At 42.6% G+C, this 23,007-nt stretch overlaps 1 protein-coding gene across 3 annotated transcripts in view; it reads left to right on the top strand.

The window, feature by feature from the left end:
- The window catches only part of LATS2 (large tumor suppressor kinase 2), a 141,650-nt gene that overhangs the window by 94,413 nt on the left and 24,230 nt on the right, over nucleotides 1-23,007 (top strand). For 2 of the 3 annotated variants that reach the window (XM_069202265.1, XM_069202264.1), the window contains 2 exons: nucleotides 487-619; nucleotides 12,800-14,343. In XM_069202265.1, coding sequence (XP_069058366.1) covers nucleotides 487-619; nucleotides 12,800-14,343 — 1,677 coding nt within the window. The remainder of the gene's footprint in view (nucleotides 1-486; nucleotides 620-12,799; nucleotides 14,344-23,007) is intronic. The other variant, XM_069202266.1, reaches the window with a different exon arrangement.

The following is a 23,007-nucleotide window of genomic DNA, read 5'->3' on the forward strand; positions in this document are numbered from 1 at the left end:
ATTTTGTGCCACTCTGAAAACAAGCATGTGTGCTGCTCTTTATGGTATGAAAACAGGGTTATGATCATGACTAACTTTTGCACGCAAATAACCCAAAATGTAACCAGTATAATTTCAAGGGCAGATACCAGGTCAAAGCCAAACAAAAAGGACCACATATTGAAATATGTGTGATGAAGTTACCCACGCTTCTGGGGCATTTGTTGAATTTCTCAATATGGCCTGATTTCAGGATACCCAATAAATGCCTTTTTAGAAATCTTGCACCAAAATATGAACACCCTCGGGTTATATCCTGGTAAACATTTCACATGCAGGGAACATCAAGCAGATTTAATACCCTTCCATGCATTTTACACATCATATTATGATAAAAAATGTAATTTGGAGAAATACAAATCTGGATATTGTAAAACATAAAAAACTAAATTAACTATCCTAATAAACTTTAGGAATGTTTTGACAGTGTATTTGGTTTGGTTACAGGAGATGGCCATCAGGGCACTCAAACAGACTAGTAGCAGGAATATTGACGCAGCGCTGGAATTCATCAGCAAGATGGGCTACCTGGACCCGAGAAATGAGCAGATAGTGCGAGTCATTAAGCAGACCTCTCCAGGTGAGCTCACCTTCCAGTTTGTTTTCAATGAACATTATTTATATTGTCTCTTGTTTTAAACAAGAGTTGTTTCCCACTATCACACAGGCAGGTGCCGACTGGCCATTCTGTCACTATGAATTTAAAGAAATTCTAAACAGAGAAGAGTTTGGAAACTGAATATTTATAACATGGACTGATAATACAAATAGGTCTTCTTTAATGTGCTTCACTCTGCACTTCAATAGGCCCAACACTTACCCTGGATTCACATGAGCAGAGTCTTTACCTCTGCTGAACTGGAGGTAGGATCAAGAACCAGGAACGTATGTCTGCATGCTCTGAACATGGGCACCACCAAGAGTGCACGAGAAAAAGAACAAAGCTCGTAGAAAGAGTTATGCTGGTTTAGATCGACGCCAGCAAGTGCCTTGTGCAAAGTGTCTTAAAAAGGGTCAGTTTATTCACTGGTAACCTATGGAGCAACTTCAGCTGGGATTTACCAGAAACACACTGCGGTAAATTAACATGTGGCAACAGCATTTTGCACAGCCTGAAGGCAACACATAACATATATAGGTAAGCCAAGCAAGACTGCATTTCTATTATCAAAACAGGATGCCCAGCCTTCTCCTTTTACCTAAGAGGGGAGGAAGAATTTAATAATCAATAAAGCAAACCAGTAGGCTTTAACATAAATTAAATAAACAAGGCCATGTGATCTCTGGCCGTCAAACATTTTAGAAAGACTCAAAGTATACATTGACATGAACCTTAAAACACCCTCTGCAGGTAGCAAGTATTTTCCAGTGCCAGACCAAAAAATGGATAGAAAACAGTCCTCACCAACACTGGTTACATCCAGCATGCAGGGCCGGTGTGAGTCACGGGTGTGAGGACCCATGTATGTATGTGGAGAAAACCAGTGTCCCCCATCCGGGATACTGTAAAGAAACACTGCACTCCAGGATCGTGCTCTCAGTAGAAAACTTTATTGTTGTTGGCAACGCGTTTCGACCTAACAGTCTTTTTCACAGCCTAAAACACCCGGTGTCTCCTCATCATATAAACGTTAAAACATTGTGAACATCCAAGATGGTCTCAGTTTTCTTCATTAACATAAACAGCAGACTCTGTTCAGAGCAGGAAAACAGACTCCTCACTGGGGAGATGTGTACACAGATTATTAAAGCAGAAAATAACAACATAATTGAAGCTACGTCAACACAGTACAAACGTATCATATGAGATATACAAATATTCAATTAACATTGAAATAATATTAAACATAATTAAGGTCAAGTGACCCTTTATCATATTAGCACTCTCTATTATATGCAACAATCAAGGTTTCTTGAGGTAAAGTATATAACTGATAAGTATATATTATTAGGGAGCAATATTTGTCTTTTAGATTTTACTTAGTGACACTCAGGAGCTCTTAGTAATGAGGGGTGTTTTTTGCAATAGGTCACATGACCAAAATGGAATAAGGAATTCATTGATTGCTACACATAATATAAAGCGTTAATATGATAAAGGGTCACTTGACCTCTAGTGGCAGGGTTACCCATGGTTTTCTTATCTCTAGTGTAGACAGGCTAGGAAAACGTGGTGCCGGCCATTGTTTTTTAGGAACATTTGGTATTCTGTTGCACGTCAGTCAGTATAGATTTAAAATCACTGTAAAATCAATAACAACTCTTCATTCCACGTCTTGCTAGTTTACAGACCTGCTGGTCCGAGAACAGATTTTCTAGAGGCAATAGGGAATTTTATCAAAGGAAGCATGGAGAGAACAAAGACACCAGTACTCTCATTGGCAGTTTTAAAAATGTTAGTCTGAACCAAATAGCGAGTAAGCACATGCACCTGGCTAGACATATACTTGATGGCATGTTTTTCTAACCATCCTGAGCTGTTCATGGATGATGTCCTCTAGGGCCTGTGGTCTGATCACCTAGCGGTTCATTTTCATTTATGCACCACAGTTAAAACTGTCCTGGAAAAAAGTAAACAGGGCTGAGTTAGAGGACATCCTGATATCCTGACCACCTCTTGAAGGGGAGCTAAAAGATGTGATTGTTAATTTCAATAACTGGATCAACAGTGCAGTCAACAAACTGGCCCCTCTAAAGGAATTTAAGACCCATAGATCAAAACCATCTGCCCCATGGGATTTCACCGAACTCAAACTACTGAAAAGTAAATGTCATAGACAGGAAAGACCTTGGAGGATTACCTATGCCCCAGATGGAAGATTCAAGTATAAAAAATTAATAAAAGAGTACAAAGAACTGATCATAGTGGAGAAAATCTGTTATTTTACAGACAAGATCCAATCTGCTAGTAATTCCTCTAGAAAGTTTATTCAAACAATCCAGGTGTTATCATCTCCACCAGCTCCTCCAGCCAAAGCTTAATCCCAACAGCTATGTGATAATTTAGCCAATTGTTTCCAACTTAAAGTTGTGACCATATATCGGGAATTAGTTGAAGCCACCAATGAGGTACCTAAAGCAGATAGGGATGACCCCGTGGCGTGGTTATCACAATGAAACAAAGCCGCCCTACATGAGTATTTCCTCCCTCTCTCAGTGGAGAGAGTAATTGATCTAATAAAGCTTACAAAATGCGTCTCTCCATTGGATCCTTGCCCGGTCAAGTTGCTTTGAGAAGTCTCGGCACACATATCACAGCCCTGATCTCGGTTCTTCTAAATAACATCCTTAACAAGGGCCTCTTCCTCAGAGAATGGAAAATGGCTTCCTTTCTACTGCTATTAAAAACACCCTCGTTCAAACCCCAAGATAAAATGTTTTGACTAATCTCAGGGCTCCCGTTCTTAGCCAAACTTTTAGAAAGACACCTTAACTCCACCTTAGCTTGTTATCTAGGTCAGCATGACATCCTGGATGGTGACCAATTCAGATTCAGGAAAGAGCATATCACCGAGACAGTGCTTATCTCTACCACCGAAGACGTCAGCTACATCCTGGATGAGGGTGGCAAAGCAGCAGTGATCTTACTAGATCTATCTGTGGCCTTTGACACCATGAGCCATCATATTTTGAAACATAGGCTAGCAGAAATTGGTGTTATAGGCACAGCTTGAAAACTTTTGAGTTCCTTTGTGGAGGATAGAAAAAAGATTGTTGCTCTGAGAAACTTCTCTTCAAAACCGTTCACTTTGCCATGCGACGTACCACAGGGATCTTCCTTGAGCCCCACGTTATTCAATATTTATGTGACCCCACTCCTGAAGCTGATTAGGTCCTTTTGGCTTCTGGACCTTGTCCTATGCAGATGTCACACAAATTGTAATACCCGTCCTTGAGGATGTGGAAAAGGTAGCCTCGCTCTTTAGCAACTGCATGATGGAAATTGGTAAATGGATGAGCAGCCACTGCCCGAAACTACATTCGATACAACCAAAGTTCAGCTGTTTTGTCCCAACACACATTTTTGGGACGATTCCTGGTGGCTTAAGGCATTGGGGGTCCTCTCCACCCAGGTAGAAAAAGCCAGAAACCTGGGAGTGCAGATTGATGTCAAGCTTAATTTTTCCCATCAGACACATCAGCTAGCTTCATCCCACTGCTTCGTTCTAAAAACTTTGCACAAAGTGTTGCCTTTTATTCCAAAGGACCTACAAAAAACCACGGTCACATCCCTTTTCCTGTCCGAACTGGACTATTATAATGCCCTCTATGTAGGGGCACCACTGGGTATTACAAGTAAGCTCTAGAGATTACAAAATGCAGCAGTGAGGCTTTTGAAAAATATTAAGAAATATGAAGCAGTCTCTGAGGCCAGAAAAGAAATGCTCTGGCTTCCGATCAAAGAAAGTGCAGCCTTTAAGGCCCTCTGCATTGCTCACAGGACCTTACACCAGGTGGGCCCCAAGCCCCTGAAAAAAATGTTGCAAGGTTCCTTCCTTCATAATTCATACATTCCATCAAATCGCAAAAATACATAAAGCCACTTTAGGTAGGATAAGTTTCTCCTATTCTACCTGCCTGCTCTGGAACCAATTACCTGACTATCTGAGACACTAGACCCATATTCTCTTGTTCAGAAAACATCTTAAAACCTGTTTTTTTCTGTGTAACCAAACCTTTACTTATTAGGCTTGATAGAGTTCGGTAGTGCCTAGACGCCGACGGGCAATTGAGTGCTTTATAAAATTAACATCATAACATCAAAAACTCATGCAATGTAGGGCAGCAAGCAAAGCTACATGAACAGGAGAGAGCTTGGAAAATGTATTAAGATATGGGGCACTTCAGCTCACTCCCAGTGCTAGCGCACTTGTGGCTGTCTAGCACCAATGCAGGCACCTTTGTACGATGGTGCAAGGGTGCCCATGTTACAGGCAGGATTGTTTTTGTTGAGTAAGGGATAACTTCTGGCACAAAAACAATCTAGAGAAGCATATTCCTGGTTTCACACAATTCCAGCTTTACGAACCTTAGTAAACCTGAATTTGCATGAAATCCATGGTTGGATGCACAGGAATGCCCATTCTCCACCCATGGAACGCCTACCACTAAGAAATGTAACGCAATGCAGTGCAAGCTGCTGCGCTGCATTCCATTTCTTTACAAAGCCAAGCAAGGCCATGTAAATCAGGTCTTGCATGGCTTTGTGCATCCTAAAAAAGCCTTTATGTTGACCTGCATCACCTTGCGCCACACAAGTGGGACACAAAGGCTTAGTAAATCTAGGTGTCAGAGCACAGAAATGCGCAATAGTAACACTCAATAAATCAATGTCTACCCAGTGCCTTTTCTTTAAAATTGAAACTTTCTTCATTGCAGACACAACTATATACTATAATCAAAATGAAAATTATTTAAAAGATTGTAGTTGCCATTACAAATTAGAACCCCTCCAACAGGGGCCTTGCAGGTTAACCAGGGAACAAATCATATGCCCTAAAGAAATATCACAGTGGCCTGTTCTCTATGAGGTACCTTGACACAATTTGTGCACAAGGTACCATAACACGATTTGCGTACAAGTAGGTAATAATCATAAAAAACAGTAGTGGCCCTATTTGGGCATATTGGAAAACAAGATTATTTTCCTAATCAAAAGGTTATGTCTACGGTGTTTGTCAAGTCATTCACAATGTGAAATGAGACGTCTACTGCCTTTGTCACCAAATTTAAAAATCAGTAAAATTCGTCTATTGACTTTAACATGAAAATAAGCATCACCGTGTGGTCTCTGCCTATGGAGACTCATCAAACAATTTAGGCAGACCCACAGTAAGCTTTGTCATGAACATAACTGTTCTTCTAAAGGCACAAATAATTTTCTTTGGCTGGATTAATAAAGTGATATATGGACTTAACCCATTCTTATTGCATTTGTCAGAGTTCACATTATAAAGCCCAGTCCTATTGCATCAGTCAGAGAGTGCAGAACATAAAACCCTTTCTTTTTGCATTTGTCAGAGTTCACAGTATAAACCCCTTTCTATTGCACTTGTCAGAGGGTTCACAACGTAAAGCTCCTTTCTGTGTTTTTTGTCAAAGAAGTTAACAGTGTAAAATCCCTTCGTATTGTATTTGTCTGACAGCGTACACAATGTAAAGCCTCTTCATTTTTCTGCAAACGTTCCACAAAGGCCTATTGGTTTTGGCATATGCTTTTCACAGCAAATAATTCAGCCCTAATGCCTTTGTCATAACTTCTCAATAAACATACCAGCCCTGAGACATCTGACATAACTTTTCCAAAAACAAAAACACAACTAGGCATGCAACCTTGATCAATGGCTGCTCACCACAACCTGCCAGATCCTAAGGGCTGAGCATCATTGCTGCAAAAAAAGACTCTTTTTCAGCAGAAGCACACAATTTCTGCCCAATCAAATCAAGTAGGGAGGAATATCGACATGTGGATAAGCCAAAATCTCTCTGTCAGTAGTGCTTCTTGAAGCTCTTTTTTCCTTTGATCACATAAGGTGTGGCGACAGCAGGCCTTATCAAGCCAGACCAAAAAACTTTAGTTTAGGTGCCAGGAGGATGCTGGTCACTTGCTGGCTGTATTAGTTAGTACAAGTGAGTCAGCCAGGGTCAGAGGAGGATAGCAGAGTATCCCAGGAAAGCAAAATTGACTTGACCATAACCCATCCAGTATTTTGCCTGGCAGTGATTATGTTTTTGAGTCCTTTTACTGGCCTGGTGCATCCTTATATTTGATGGTTCACCAAAACTAATTGTACTACTATCTAGCAAGAGAGAGTGATGGAAATAAGAAAAGTACAAAGTATGATATGCAGCTATACAAGGCCAATGTAATTGTGATGAGGCAGAAGGGTCTTTTATGTAAAAAGATGCAGGGAACATTTCTTTCAGCAAATTGAGCAAAAATTATTAGTGGAGGCACATTCGTCCCTTAAATAACTTCGGCTTTGATGCACTTTATCTGCCTCTGTGTCTTTCTGTCCATATATGTATATATCTTATTTTGATGACCCCTGGGTACCCAATACTATTTTTTTCTCTCAATTGATGAACGTTTTGGAAATATTACCATTCACTGGTATGGTGCATGAATGTATATTACTATTTTTCATTTTGCATAAATGAATATTTTATGTATATGTATACCACATTTTATTTCAGTCTTCTGAACTGCTTTGGATTTTTTTGTTACTATTAAAAGCAGCAGCCGAACTGTGCTGCCCACTTCACAGCAATTTGACAAAAGGACTTGAAGGAATTCCTGTTACCTTTCCATGGATTCAACTATTATCGTTTTAATTTAAATTGAATCTGAATACAGTGAGAACAAAGAGAATAGGGCCTGCACAGGTAGGTAGAAATAGTAAAGTACTGAAAACCACCCAGAAGAAACACAGCATGAGAATCTGAAATCTGATGAGTTTGGTAATGCAGCAACTCCATTGGTTAAGGAGATACTGAGGTTTAAACAGGTTGAGGAAACGCAATGGGCAATGACTGATTTGAAGAAAACATCTGTACCTTACTTAAAAATCATTTAGATCCTTCAATAGAGAGGTGAAGCACCTCTTCAAACCTTGGGCTATCAAATTTTGAATTGTTATCAGAATGTAGAGATTCTCACCAAAGTAGTGTGTGTGGCCTAGCTTAAGAAAGGTAGTCAAACGATACATTTTTGGCCTCATAAAAGTGCATTATATCTCAATGCACTTGTAATAAGGCGGACGGGATATCTGTCACAATATCCATCACTTTGTGACGAAAAACTTGTCTGCCAAACTCTAAATCAGGCCCTTAGTTTGAATCACCAATGATCGACAATGGATGGCACAAAGATAAAATGGACCAGGAAACAAAAATCAACTTTGTAGATAATACTGAAGTTGTATGAAAGCTGGCAGGATCACGGATCGCTCATTGGCGAGCTACACAAAAGGGGTGGCGTGGTGAGCAAAATAACGATGGATTACACCCAGATCTTTGTGACTAGGGGTGAATGTTTGCATTGTTCAGCATTCCGTCTATCATCTGTTATTTTTGCATTTGTTGCCCTAAGTGGGAAGGGTATGCCCAGACGTGGGTCCCGTACTCACTGCGCCACTGGATTCAAGCAAATCTAGCTGATAAAGGGTGAAACCCTGAAACCGGTCCCAGGATGCTTGTTTCCGGTCCAGGGAGGACCTGACATGACAGTTCGGGCTGGACTGTTCCCATGAGGAACAGGGTCAAGACTGATTTGCATATGGCTGGGTCCAAACTGGGGTGGCGTAGTGAGCAAAAAAACAATGGATTAAACTGGGGGTGAATGTTTGCATTGTTCAGCATTCCATCCATAATCTGTTCTTTTTTCATTTGTCTCACAAATGATATTCAGGGCTTCATCTTCTACATCATATGGACCTACCATTTACAAATGTAATATTTAAACATCAGATGATTAAGCTTTACTGATTATCAGGAAGGTCACATAGATATTTGAAGAATGTGAAGTGAATACCCTCTGAGATAATACCTAGTTGGAAGAAACAACATGTGTTTGCTGTATGGTTCACTAATGACGTAAGTGGAGAGACTGAGAATAAACCATTAACAAGCATTTGCAATGCAATAGGTCTTGCATTTGTGAGAGTTAGAGCTATTGGCAATGTAAATGACAATGCTTTTTACCTATGTGTTTTGGTTTGGAGTGTATTGAATGTATTCCAGGTGCCACAGCAACCATCCCAGGTCTGTCACTGCAGGAGAGAGGACACAGCAAGGTCGCCATCTTGGGAGTGTTTTTTCCGCATTCCTACAGACTGGCTGTGATACCCTAGAGATGCAGCCCTTTCTAGTGTGTTTACCTAAACTTTTAGCACCAAACAAGCCACAAAGGAGCACCTTCATGACATTTAACCCAGAGAAGGAGGGGATCAAAATAGTTAGCCATAATCTTCTGTGTTTACCTTTTAAAGGTATTATTCTTCTACATTGGCAATACCAGCCTAACTTTTAAAAACATTGATCGTATACAAAGAGAATAACAGAAGAGGCAGCTTAACTGCAAATTAATTATAGTGATTTTGTTAAAGAATGGCACCTGCTTTGCAGCGCTATGAAATGGCAGAACCTGTATTACCAAACGCTATATTAAAAAAATATGAGTTATTCCCAGACTGCCCAACACACACACCAGACAAAGCACCGTACTGGAGAGTATGTGGTGTAAGGGCCAGAGCTGCCAACCTTGGAGCTGGGAAACATGGTTCACGACTAGGCACCGGCTTAACATCCTGTGATTCTGGGCAAATCACCTAATCTCCCCTTGCTACCAAAAATGATGTGTTCTTGTGTAACGTAACCGGTGCTCATGTAAAGCACTGTAATACCTTTGTATCGAGGTTGTGCTAACTGAACTCTATTTGAATAGGCCCAATTTACATACAAAGGCTAGATTTGTTTTGTTATCAAGCTTGAGGCTGTGAAGTGCTTGGGTCTGGAACCACAACTTCTTTGCCACCATTTTGGATACAACTCATTTTGCCATCTTCTTGCCTAGAAGTAAGCTATCTGCTTGGTTGGTGACCCACCAGAGGTAATCAAAAGCACATGCTATTGCCTACTCAAGTCAGTCACCTACTGCAGAGGTCTTGACAGAACTAGAATGTCACAGATTACAATCCTGACATAGCCTTTTCACCTCATCATCTCTGTAAGGTCAATGCAAATTAATTTTGGCCATTTTGTTATGAATGGCTTCTGCTTTGCAGCTCTATTAAATGGCAGAACCTATATTCAAGCACTATGTAAAAAAAACTATTTTTTCCCAGACTGCCCCAACAGGCACCAGACAAAGAACCCTAGGTGAGAGTATGTGGCATAAGGGCCAAAGCTGCCAACTTTGGAGCTAAGGAACACAGTTCGAGTCTTGGCGCTGGCTCCACATCTGGTGATTCTGGGCAAATCGCTTAATCTCCCCTTGCTTCCAAAACTGAATGTGTTCTTGTGTAATTTAACCGGTGCTCATGTAAAATGCTGTAATACCTTTGTATTGAGTTTGCGCTGTATAAAACTGCAAAAAGGTAAATAAATAAAGCACTCCAATACCTTTTTGTCGAGTTTGTGCTACATAAAAATGCAAAAAAATAAAAAAGCTCCCGCAGTCATCGCAAAGATGCCCGAAACCAAGGAGGACGAAGCAATAACATACCGCCATGAGCGAAGGGGCGAGGCAAAACAAAAAATAGTGCGCCACACTAAGGTACCTTCCCGATTGTGCAATAATCAATGCAACAGGGTCAGTCACCAAGGCAGTAACCAATCAGTCTCAAGGCGGGTCAAAAGTAAAGCATTTATCAACATCACAGGATTTTCGAAAGGCAAGCCACGGAATGAATGAAAGTGATGGGCATGATTAAAACACACAAAATAGATTACAGTATGTTGAGAAGAGCAGTGCTTCCGCGCTGCTATGCTGAACCTAAACATGTATCAGATGGGTCAAAAACATGACAACGCTATAGGGCGTTAGTACTTGAACAATAGTGATAAAAGTATTGAACAACTTAAGAGCAATTATTTGGGCAATCAGAGTGGGTGATGGTCAACATAATGATTGCAGAAATAGGAAACCTTATGTGCATAAGATATGATGAAGACGGGATAATGCTGATAGGGATCATATAGGTTAAAAGTTTGGAAAGATACGTGCAACCACCTGGTTGATACAGGACCTTGCAATTGAAGGCACAGGAACCCATGTGAAGGATGACGTTTGCAGGCTCCAGAGCCTCTATACTTCTCCAGCTATTAAAATTGAGTGAATTAATAAAGGAATTTCAGGGACTATAGCCCGCATAACAGAAGAGAGGAAAACAAATCAAGGCCTTTCTTACAGAGAAATAAGAAATGCCTCTATGTTGGTTATTTTCTGTATTTGCTGCTGATAAGGAAATAAAGTGCAGGAGTTTAAATTAGGACAGGAACAGAATAAGCTAGATGGTAAAGTAGATAATGCCGAATAGTTTTCGAGGGGCAAAGACCATATGAATGGTGTAGACAGTAGAATGAAAGAGCCTTCAATGAACTCCTGTCCTGTTCATAAGGAAAAGGAATGTAGTGTGGAAATTAAAGTCCTAAATAAGGATGCAATACACATTGTGCACACACAATGTGCTAAAATGCAAATTGTCCTCGTCGATAGCCCATAAGTTGGAGGGCGTGCCTGACTCCATGGAGGTGAGACAGGTATGAAGTTAATAGACCAGCCCATACTGACAGAGAAGAGCCAGGTGAAGCACGAAATCCATCAGGGGTACCATCCTGCAGAACATAGTGGCAAAGGCTAAAAATATACTTATGATAGAGAATGACCCAATATGTAGTTTGAAAGGATTTTTTTAGGGCGGACCAAATAATTGTTGCTGAAAATAGGGAATGAGACTACCATGTCTGTGACTGCTTTTAAATAAAGCAGAGATTTATTTTTTAAATGCATCTCGTTTTCCATTTAAAAACAAAAAATGAAACTTTTTTTTTTCTTTTTTTCAGAGCAGGGCCTGCTCTGAAAAAATATTTTCGCTACCATTCACAAAGGGGAAGGGGACATGTGGGGACCCCTTCCCATTTGCGGATGGGTTAGCACCAAGTTGAAATTAGTTGTAACTGCGATTGTTTTGTGACCGTATTCACGGTCACAAACAATCATATATGGCACTGCAACTCGCAATTAGGAAGGGAACATCCCTTCCTAACTGCGACTCGCAAACCCTATTTGCAATTCAGTAAAGACCAAATCGCAAAATTGGGTTTGTGCATCGCTGAATGCTTTTTGCTCATCGCAAACGGCGTAATTCTGCGAATCAGGCCATTTGCGACGAGAAAAAAGCTTTGTACAATTGGTCCTAAATGTATTTCCAACCACAATCAATAACAAGCATTTGCAATTAAATGGGTCTCGCGTTTGCTCGAGTTGGGGCTATTAGCATTGTGAACTCCTAACAGGACTTTTCTTGCCACATAAATTGAAAATGAAAAGTAAAACAGTTTCACATAAATAACCAGACTTTTCTTGCCATATAAACTGAAAAGTAAAAGATTCACATAAGTGAGCCGATGGCTGCCATCAGCGCAAAGCAGACACACAAAGAAAAATAAAAGTTCGCTTGCAGTGAAACCTATCGGCAAAAGTGCAATTATCCATCTAACTGGCAAAAGTGCAATTATCTAGTTAACCATCAAAAGTGTAATTACCTATATAACAGGATAGATGTCAGGTAAAGTGCTTGACTACTGTCCAGCGAGATTGCGCTGCGAAATAAAGAGAAAAAGTAATCCAGAAACCAGGTGGAAAACATCGAGCCGTGTATGTTTTCAGTAGTTGGTCAATGCGCTCGAAGAGGGCTAAACACTGGAAAAGGCATGACGTATGCATGCCTTTCACTAATGAAAGCAAGCAGATTTTAAAAGGCAAGCCCACAAAACAATGAAAGTGACTAACATGACATGGGCATGGTTAGAAGCCCAGAGACAGATTACAACAGAGGACGGACCGCTTTCACTCGCCCCTAAAAAAAATATACCCCTCAAACTTCCTTAACTGCAAATGTTTTTGTTGTGATACAACATTATGCTTTAATGCCTACTTATAATTTTCCATGCAAAGTACCACAGCTGTCCATGAATGTTTGTCATATTGTCTACTGCTCATTTATAAATGTGCACTGATTTTGTGTTTATTCTACAGGCAAAGGCGTTGTGTCAAATAACGTAGCACACAGGCCAGGCTTTGAAGGATCCAATGAGCCGTTCCAGCCCTATCACCAGATGGTCAGTGCACCCTATGACGGGACAAGCTTTGCTGTGGATGGTGCAAATGTTCTGGGTGATGTTCCTAGGTCTATCTACGTTATGGACTATTTACGTTCTGCCTCTCAAACCTCGGCCATGAATCCTCTGGTACAAAGAGCCTCTGGTGTAGGACCACATAATGCACCTGGCAATCATCCTCTTCAACAAAAAGGTTACTCAAGCACCATGGAGACTTCTGTGATGAACTATGCGCCCCCTAACCATAGTAGTCCGCCCCTACAGCTTCCCAGCAGCCATGGGTCAAACAGTCCTCATTATAGTAGGCAGCACTTGGTGGTGCCTAGGGAACCAATCGGCTATGGAGTTCAGCGTAGCCCATCTTTTCAAAATAAGTTACAACAAGAGGCAGGGTATACGACTCTTCCAAATAAAGGGACTGTGGTTGCGAATAGCTCTGGTCACACATTTCAACAGGCACAAACTGGCATGTACTTGCCACACTCTCATCACAAACAAACAAGCCCTTCGTCTCATCCTATGCATGTGATAACCCGAGGATCCACTTATGCAAATGATTTTTCAGATACTCCCCAGACTCTGTTAACTCCATCAAGAAATAGCCTTAACATGGACCTGTATGACCTTAGCAACGCCCAGGTTCAGCAGTGGTCAGCCAACTCATCTCGGCGAGACTCACTGCAAAACCCTGCTATGGAGACATCCTCCCGTCAGCATGTGTCCTTCAGAGCAGAGGCCCAGGTGCCAAGTAGAACAAACTCCTTTAATAACCCGCAGCAGCAACAGGTTCCCATCTGCAAGAGACAGTCTCCCTCAAACAAGCCTGACCCTTCCATGGCTGCTCCAAATGCCATAACTGCAGTGAGTGCAGCTCACATACTGCAGCCTGTTAAGAGCATGCGGGTGATGAGGCCAGAGCCACAAACTGCTGTTGGACCCACCCACCCTGGTTGGATGGCTGCACAACCACAGGCTATGGACAGTTTAGAAATGATGGACCCACACGCACTGCCTGTGGGAGGAGCAAGCGCCTATGGGCTAGAGGTTGACTTTGGGAACCAGGATCAGAGGTGTCCCCCTCCACCATACCCAAAGCACTTGCTGCTGCAGAACAGCACTGAGCAGTATGACATGAACAACTTGTGTACAGGAGTGGAGCAAAGTATGCGAGTTGGAAATAACCTGCCATGCAGCAAAGCAGAGGAAGATACCAGTCCAAAAAGCGAGAAGTCTAACAAGAGTTCCAAAGCTGAGAAAGTGGGGAAGGACAAAAAACAGATTCAAACATCCCCAGTTCCTGTGCGAAAAAATGGGAGGGATGAGGAAAAGAGAGAGTCACGGATTAAGAGCTATTCACCATTTGCATTTAAGTTTTACATGGAGCAACATGTGGAAAATGTCCTTAAGACCTACCATCAGAAGATGAACAGAAGATTACAGCTAGAGCAAGAGATGGCAAAAGTAAGTTTTATTTATTATATTATAACTGTATAAATGGATGAGAAATCTCCACCAGATTGAAGTCACTAATTTAATGTATAACCATTTTAGATTAACAGACCTCCCGTGCAATCACAGCAGCCTACTCTCTTCATAACATAGTGGTAGTTGACTTTGAATGTGTACTGAGATGTGTGCATGTACTCGAGCCATAACAATGATAAACTGTTGAAACTGTGGTGCAGGAAAGGAAAACTGTGTTTTAAAACTTCCCTTATTCATTCATCGTCCTTTCAAGGAGAACCTCATCCATCTTTTCCGTCCATCATCCCTCGTCCATCAATCCTCATTCTTCATCTATCATACATTATCGTTCATCCATTGTCACTCCTCACTTGCATCCCTCACTCCTCATGGCTCAGCTCTCAGTCCTCATCCCTCACTTCTTATTAATCCCCCCTCTGGTGATAAGTGAACGTGCTGATGTTAGTAGATTTGCCCAGAATAACCAAGCATCCAATGCTTGGAGTAATTTTCATATTCACCATACTGAATAATTTACTATTTGGTTATTTTGTGGGACAAAATTGCTATGGGTTTAAAGCAATAGTTTAAGAAAATATCATTAATTAGCACTCTGAAAAAATATTTTCAGTCAAACAAACCTGACCAATGCACGGCTTTACACTGTCCTTTTTGTTTTGTTTCCAAATTAGCCAACATTTCCTTTCTGAGTGTACTCAATAAATCAGAACAAAATGCCTTGTATTGTTACCACTGAAAAGGATGGTTAGAGTGTGTGCTGAACATTATATTACTAAATAATAAGGCAAAGCATAAAGCAACATACCCATATGGGAATAAGAACCAAAGTGACACAAAGGGCTTTGGGTATGCGAACATCCCACGCCTAAGTCAGAGTGTTTCAGATGTTTTCCTTGAGTATGGCTCGCTCATCTGTTGAAAATATTTTTAAAATAGTGTTGGATCTGCTTTCTGAATGCATGAGACCAAAAAAATAAAGTAAAGCTGCTTTCTTCGCTTCTTTGTTCATATGAATATTGTCCAGAATGGAATGCTTGCCTAGGTTGGGCATGACTATCATCGCTCACCACTGGTGGAGGAATGAGTGAGGCAGAGGTGTGAGGAATAAGAAATGAGTGACAAGGGATGAGGAGTGAGGGTTGCTGAATGAGGGATGCAGATGTCTTAAAATGAACAGAAATGTGTCTGCTTTAGAAGATAGTCAGTTCTCCATTTAATCATTACTCTTGAAATGAGGAGACAGGACTAAGGATGACGGATGATGGATGAGGAATGATGGACCACAGATGACAAATCAAGATGATGAATGACGAATGAGGGATGATGCATGATACATGAGAAACAATGGATGAGGAATGATTGATGATGGATAAAGGGTGAGGAATGATGGATGGCAGGTGAGGAGAGGTGTAAGGAAATGCCTCCTTGGCATGGTTGCCCCCTGACTTTTTGCCTTTGCTGATGCTATGTTTACAATTGAAAGTGTGCTGAGGCCTGCTAACCAGGCACCAGCACCAGTGTTCTTTCCCTAACCTGTACTTTTGTATCCACAATTGGCAGACCCTGGCATCCAGATAAGTCCCTTGTAACTGGTACTTCTAGTACCAAGGGCCCTGATGCCAAGGAAGGTCTCTAAGGGCTGCAGCATGTCTTATGCCACCCTGGAGACCTCTCACTCAGCACAGACACACTGCTTGCCAGCTTGTGTGTGCTAGTGAGGACAAAACGAGTAAGTCGACATGGCACTCCCCTCAGGGTGCCATGCCAGCCTCTCACTGCCTATGCAGTATAGGTAAGCCACCCCTCTAGCAGGCCTTACAGCCCTAAGGCAGGGTGCACTATACCATAGGTGAGGGTACCAGTGCATGAGCATGGTACCCCTACAGTGTCTAAACAAAACCTTAGACATTGTAAGTGCAGGGTAGCCATAAGAGTATATGGTCTGGGAGTCTGTCAAACACGAACTCCACAGCACCATAATGGCTACACTGAAAACTGGGAAGTTTGGTATCAAACTTCTCAGCACAATAAATGCACACTGATGCCAGTGTACATTTTATTGTAAAATACACCCCAGAGGGCACCTTAGAGGTGCCCCCTGAAACTTAACCGACTATCTGTGTAGGCTGACTAGTTTTAGCAGCCTGCCACAAACCGAGACATGTTGCTGGCCCCATGGGGAGAGTGCCTTTGTCACTCTGAGGCCAGTAACAAAGCCTGCACTGGGTGGAGATGCTAACACCTCCCCCAGGCAGGAATTGTCACACCTGGCGGTGAGCCTCAAAGGCTCACCTCCTTTGTGCCAACCCAGCAGGACACTCCAGCTAGTGGAGTTGGCCGCCCCCTCCGGCCAGGCCCCACTTTTGGCGGCAAGGCCGGAGAAAATAATGAGAAAAACAAGGAGGAGTCACTGGCCAGTCAGGACAGCCCCTAAGGTGTCCTGAGCTGAGGTGACTCTGACTTTTAGAGATCCTCCATCTTGCAGATGGAGGATTCCCCCAATAGGGTTAGGATTGTGACCCCCTCCCCTTGGGAGGAGGCACAAAGAGGGTGTACCCACCCTCAGGGCTAGTAGCCATTGGCTACTAACCCCCCAGACCTAAACACGCCCTTAAATTTAGTATTTAAGGGCTACCCTGAACCCTAGAAAATTAGATTCCTGCAACTACAAGAAGAAGGACTGCCTAGCTGATAACCCCTGCAGAGGAAGACCAGAAGACGACAACTGCCTTGGCTCCAGAAACTCACCGGCCTGTCTCCTGCCTTCCAAAGATCCTGCTCCAGCGACGCCTTCCAAAGGGACCAGCGACCTCGACATCCTCTGAGGACTGCCCCTGCTTCGAAAAGACAAGAAACTCCCGAGGACAGCGGACCTGCTCCAAGAAAGGCTGCAACTTTGTTTCCAGCAGCCTTGAAAGAACCCTGCAAGCTCCCCGCAAGAAGCGTGAGACTTGCAACACTGCACCCGACGACCCCGACTCGGCTGGTGGAGATCCAACACCTCAGGAGGGACCCCAGGACTACTCTGATACTGTGAGTACCAAAACCTGTCCCCCCTGAGCCCCCACAGCGCCGCCTGCAGAGGGAATCCCGAGGCTTCCCCTGACCGCGACTCTTTGAACCTAAAGTCCCGACGCCTGGGAGAGACCCTGCCCCCGCAGCCCCCAGGACCTGAAGGACCGGACTTTCACTGGAGAAGTGACCCCCAGGAGTCCCTCTCCCTTGCCCAAGTGGAGGTTTCCCCGAGGAATCCCCCCCTTGCCTGCCTGCAGCGCTGAAGAGATCCCGAGATCTCTCATAGACTAACATTGCAAACCCGACGCTTGTTTCTACACTGCACCCGGCCGCCCCCGCGCTGCTGAGGGTGAAATTTCTGTGTGGGCTTGTGTCCCCCCCGGTGCCCTACAAAACCCCCCTGGTCTGCCCTCCGAAGACGCGGGTACCTACCTGCAAGCAGACCGGAACCGGGGCACCCCCTTCTCTCCATTCTAGCCTATGTGTTTTGGGCACCACTTTGAACTCTGCACCTGACCGGCCCTGAGCTGCTGGTGTGGTGACTTTGGGGTTGCTCTGAACCCCCAACGGTGGGCTACCTTGGACCAAGAACTAAGCCCTGTAAGTGTCTTACTTACCTGGTTAACCTAACAAATACTTACCTCCCCTAGGAACTGTGAAAATTGCTCTGTGTCCACTTTTAAAACAGCTATTTGTGAATAACTTGAAAAGTATACATGCAATTTTGATGATTTGAAGTTCCTAAAGTACTTACCTGCAATACCTTTCGAATGAGATATTACATGTAGAATTTGAACCTGTGGTTCTTAAAATAAACTAAGAAAAGATATTTTTCTATACAAAAACCTATTGGCTGGATTTGTCTCTGAGTGTGTGTACCTCATTTATTGTCTATGTGTATGTACAACAAATGCTTAACACTACTCCTTGGATAAGCCTACTGCTCGACCACCCTACCACAAAATAGAGCATTAGTATTATCTATTTTTACCACTATTTTACCTCTAAGGGGAACCCTTGGACTCTGTGCATGCTATTCCTTACTTTGAAATAGCACATACAGAGCCAACTTCCTACAAGAGGGATGATGGGAAATGTATGAGGGATGATGCATGTTATATGAATGATGGATGAGGAATGATGAATGGTTGATGAGTGATAAGGAATGATGGGTGGATGAGGGATGAAGATTTCTCACAATGGCTGTGGTACCTTTGAAAAATCATTGTCCGTGGTCTAGAGTATGTGATTCCCATGACTCTGTAGATGTGAGATAAGGATCAGACCTAAAGTATTTTATTTTACCATAAACATTAGTAATCTCCAGGGGCTAGACACCTTAAAGGTCTGCAGGACCATTGGGGCTGGCTGGAAGTGAGTTTGCATTCTTAAGTTTGACTCAGTCCCACTCTAATGTGAGGCTCTGCTGTTCCCTTAGAGTCCAATTCACCCCAAAACATCTCCATGCCGTTGTGTGAGGCTAAAGTCGATATACGTGCATAGGAATTTTAGGAACTGTTCTAATTCCCCCCACCAGCCCTTTTTGCCTGAGCATGCTGTGGCCATGCTGAAAATGTCAGAATTTATAAAGCAGCCCTTCTCATGACTCAAAGAATGCGTTTTGTTAACTAGTTTCATTGACGTCAGCGAATTCCATGGTACAAACTGTTAATGTTGTCCCAAGTGGACTGAAGGCAGGTTAGTAATTACCACTCACCAGCAGTATCTCACCTGATCTCATAAATGTAAAGTTTCAGACTGCTGAACGTAGCACTAGTGAAAATGAGTTGTCTTGTCAACACCTCTTGTATTCATGGATGTGCTATTGGGGAAGAAACACGATATAACAGTGCCACATATCAGCTACTTCAGCAGCACTCCTAGAGGCCAGCCTTACCTTTCTTATAGTCCCTCAAGTGCCTGAACACGCCCTTTAGATCTTTTTATGAGTTATTTTCGTGCTTGCAGTTTACTTCAGGATGTGTTTAAACCCACGGCTGAATGGAGGGAGCCCAGGCATATTTATTCCACGTTGCATTCTTTACGTAGGGATCACTTACGAGTCTAAACTAATATTCCCAACATGGTGGACTACTTATATGGGTACATTTACTCATGATGCCAAGAAAGTGACATTTTGTTATAGTTCTACTGACACAAAGTACCAACAGCGTCACGGAGGGAAGCCATGTTGTCCACACTGCCCAGTGCAATACAGAGGGCTGGTATCACAGCTTATTAAAATGAAAAATAAAGACCTTAGACTCGTGTCTGTCAGTACTTCCCACCATTTGTTTTTTCATTGCACTCGATTCTTTGTTTTGCCATTGCTGTATTTCACTTTAAGTGGGCTTCCAGTCTCAGTGGACTTCCAAATAATGATGAGCTTGTTTTTCTCCACAGTATCTAGATATTCATGAGTGGTATTAGACCCCTTTTCCTTTGACTTTGTTACAGGTGTCAGAAAAATTCTAATCAACAGCATTCCAGTCCATTATTTTCGTATACTCTCTGGGCCTATTCAGACAGATAAACTTTATTTTGCTGCTAGAGTTCTGAAACAGCATTTTGTATGACCATTTCTATTTGTGACTCCCAAATTGGAATTTTAGCGACTCGCAATTTGTGAGTTGCAAAAGGAAATGTACTAATGTTTCACAGACACATTTAGTGAATCTCAATGGGGTGGAAATTGACCTGATTCATCAATATTAATGAGGCAGGAAAAGGTTACTGACTCACAAAATAGGGATTGTACATGCCAGAGGCCGTTTTAGCGCTCACAAACGGGCTGAATCTCCATTTGCCACTGCTAAAAACGGTTGTACACCTGGCCCTAAAACCTTGGGGTATCCAAACATCTGTCAATCCTGTCAGACTGGTTTATAGGGAGAGAGTAGGAATCCCAGTAGTAGAGCCAAGGATTCCAATTTTGTGTTTATACATCTCCACTTTGAAAAGATACCTTCCTGCCTTGTGTGATGTCCAGCAAATTGCAAATAAATAAATAAAAACAAATAGATACGTTTTTAGTATTATACCCTTGAGATATCCGAAGGCTGTGTGATCCCAAACAGTGTCTTTGGCAGATGAGGAAGGTGACATTTCTGGGAGCAAACAAATGGACCTAATGAGTGAGAGAGAGAGAGAGAGAAAGAGAGAGAGAGAGAGAGAGTGTGTGTGTGTGTGTTTGGGTGAATATGCAACATTTTACTATTCTCTAGAAGCACCTGTGTTAAATTGTAAACAGGATTGTACTGAGTTCCCACAATAGAGTTTCATAGTGCCCACAGCACATTTATGTTTGTTAAGGGTGAGTTAGCTGTGCCTCATTAAGACAGGGATTATATTGACCAGAAACAGAATCAAAGGCAGACTACCTTCAAATGGCCTTACAATCTGGAGCCAGCTCCAAAACATGTGAGAAAATTAATGAAGAGGAGTATTTGGTAACCACTTCCTGCTCTTGGTTCTCTGGAGGGTCCACTAGTCACTACAGATGAAGAAACAAGCAATTCTTCTTAGAGCCCCAGACTCCCTTCCTTCGAAATGCACCTCAGCATGACATTGCACAGGGAAGCTTTCCTGAACAACCATTTGTGGGCTTGGACTTCTCCCTCCATTTCTGCTGAAGTGGGAGCAGACTCCAGCCTACAGTGTGCAGAACCTCGCCACCTGGATTTGTCATCTGGCAACGTGACTCTGTAGTCGTTTGCATCTATGTCTGTCTGTTCTAATGCATCTCCTCACCACAATACAAAGCGGTTTACATTGTTCAAAATGCACAGCCCAGATAATCTGAACGGAAGGCTCCACCGGTAGACAGCCCTTACGAGCACTACATGTAGGGAATGCATTTGCATGGGGTCAGGCACCATGTAAATGTGGTTTCTGCCTTTTTCTCTTGCAACAGTAAGGGGTAAATCTCTGAAAAAAATACCATGACTTTTGTGGTCTAACTCTGGCAGTTGCAATCACTAGGGTCCAGGGAAAGGGGATGGTTTCTCAAGAGCAATGCTCGCTCCCTGGGCAGGGACCAAAGGGTCCCTCCATAGGAGGTTTGTAGGGGGAACCTCATATCCCCCTTTGTGCCGTACTTCTTCTTTTTTGTTCTCCAGCTCGCAGATAGTCTAAACCAGTAGCAATTCCTCAAGTAGTGAGGCAGCCTGGCAGTTCGAGTGGACTGTTGAGGAGCAGGGTGAGCACTGTCTGCAAAAGGGAGGCCTCGCTCTAGAGTGACACAGTGGACAAAAAAATAAGTTGAAATGCTACCCAGAGCAATTGCCAGTGTTTCAGACTATTTGCATGCATTCCACTCATCACCTATTCTGCATTTGATGTAACACCCTAAGTGGCCAAACGTATACCCAGAAGTGCATCTCTTGCTTGGTGGGCCACAGGATCCAAGCTATACCTCACTGAAGATGCCTAGTACGGCTGAGACCGGTCTGGGGTTACTTGTGTTGCCTTCTGAATTGAGGCCTGGCCTGGCAGTTCATTTTGTACCGTCCCCATGAGAAGCAGGTTCAGTACTGATCTGCATACGGTGGGCCTTTGTCCAAACACAGTGGGTGAAAAGCAAGGAGTTAGAATGCTACGTGGGGCAATTGCCAGTGGCACAGACTATTTTTAGGCATTCTTCCCTTTACCTTTTCTGTGTTTGAGGCCCCTAATTGTGAAATAATATTTTTTAGTATGGCTTTAACCGCAGGCTGCTAGAATAGAAAAATATACCCAACCCCGCACTATTACACCCAAATCCTCAATCCCAAAGTCTTACTTCATGTAGGCCCCACTTCATCCTTTAACATTGTGCTTAGGAGATAAAGGCACGGAACCAAATCTAGTGCAAGAAGAACTGCATGTCAGGGATATGAAATGGGACTTAAACCGCTACCTTCTTGATACACAAATGTCTTTATTCATTTGAATAGCATCAATGATTTGGAGCCTTTTAGCAGTAATAGGTAAGGATTACCAAAAGGAATGCTTTTCAGGCCATTGAAGATTCTATTTTAAAATGTTGCCTCTATGGCTGATTAAGTAATTGGCTAAAAGTGCACGAGTGCTCCCGAATACTCTGTTCCTCGACTAGTTTTGCAACAGTTGTGTTTTACCTATTCGCTCATGAAATTATTACGACCAAAACTCTAAATAAAAAGAACAAGAACTGAATCAGGTGTGTTCGTGGCCGATTTCTGGATGAATGGTACTGTGTTAACAGAAGTCTTATATTATTGGGAAGGGATGGCTGTGCCTGTGTGTGGTTGGTGTAAGTAATGGGGAGTATTGACCGAGAGTTGTTAGTTTATAAAGGATTAAATGTTTCAGTAATTTTAAAATGTCATAAGTTGGTGATCAATTGATCACCAATTCCTTTAAGGCTCCTAGGTGAGGGTTAAATGTCTAATGTATTTCATTCCATCTCATGACAAAACAAAGGAGGAGCCATTAGTTCAAAATAGAGATACACAATGCTCGTTTCAGCCACTGGCAATGGTTTGTAGCGGTTGACTCCAACCTAAGTGGCGAATAATCACTCACATTCCTCACTCGGTAAATGTAGGGATGCTTTAAAACTCACTACACAGACCAAACCAGAGTGGAGGAAGAAGTACAGCTCTG

The sequence above is a fragment of the Pleurodeles waltl genome, chromosome 8 (assembly GCF_031143425.1).
Source record: "Pleurodeles waltl isolate 20211129_DDA chromosome 8, aPleWal1.hap1.20221129, whole genome shotgun sequence".
In the NCBI taxonomy this organism is placed as follows: domain Eukaryota; kingdom Metazoa; phylum Chordata; class Amphibia; order Caudata; family Salamandridae; genus Pleurodeles; species Pleurodeles waltl.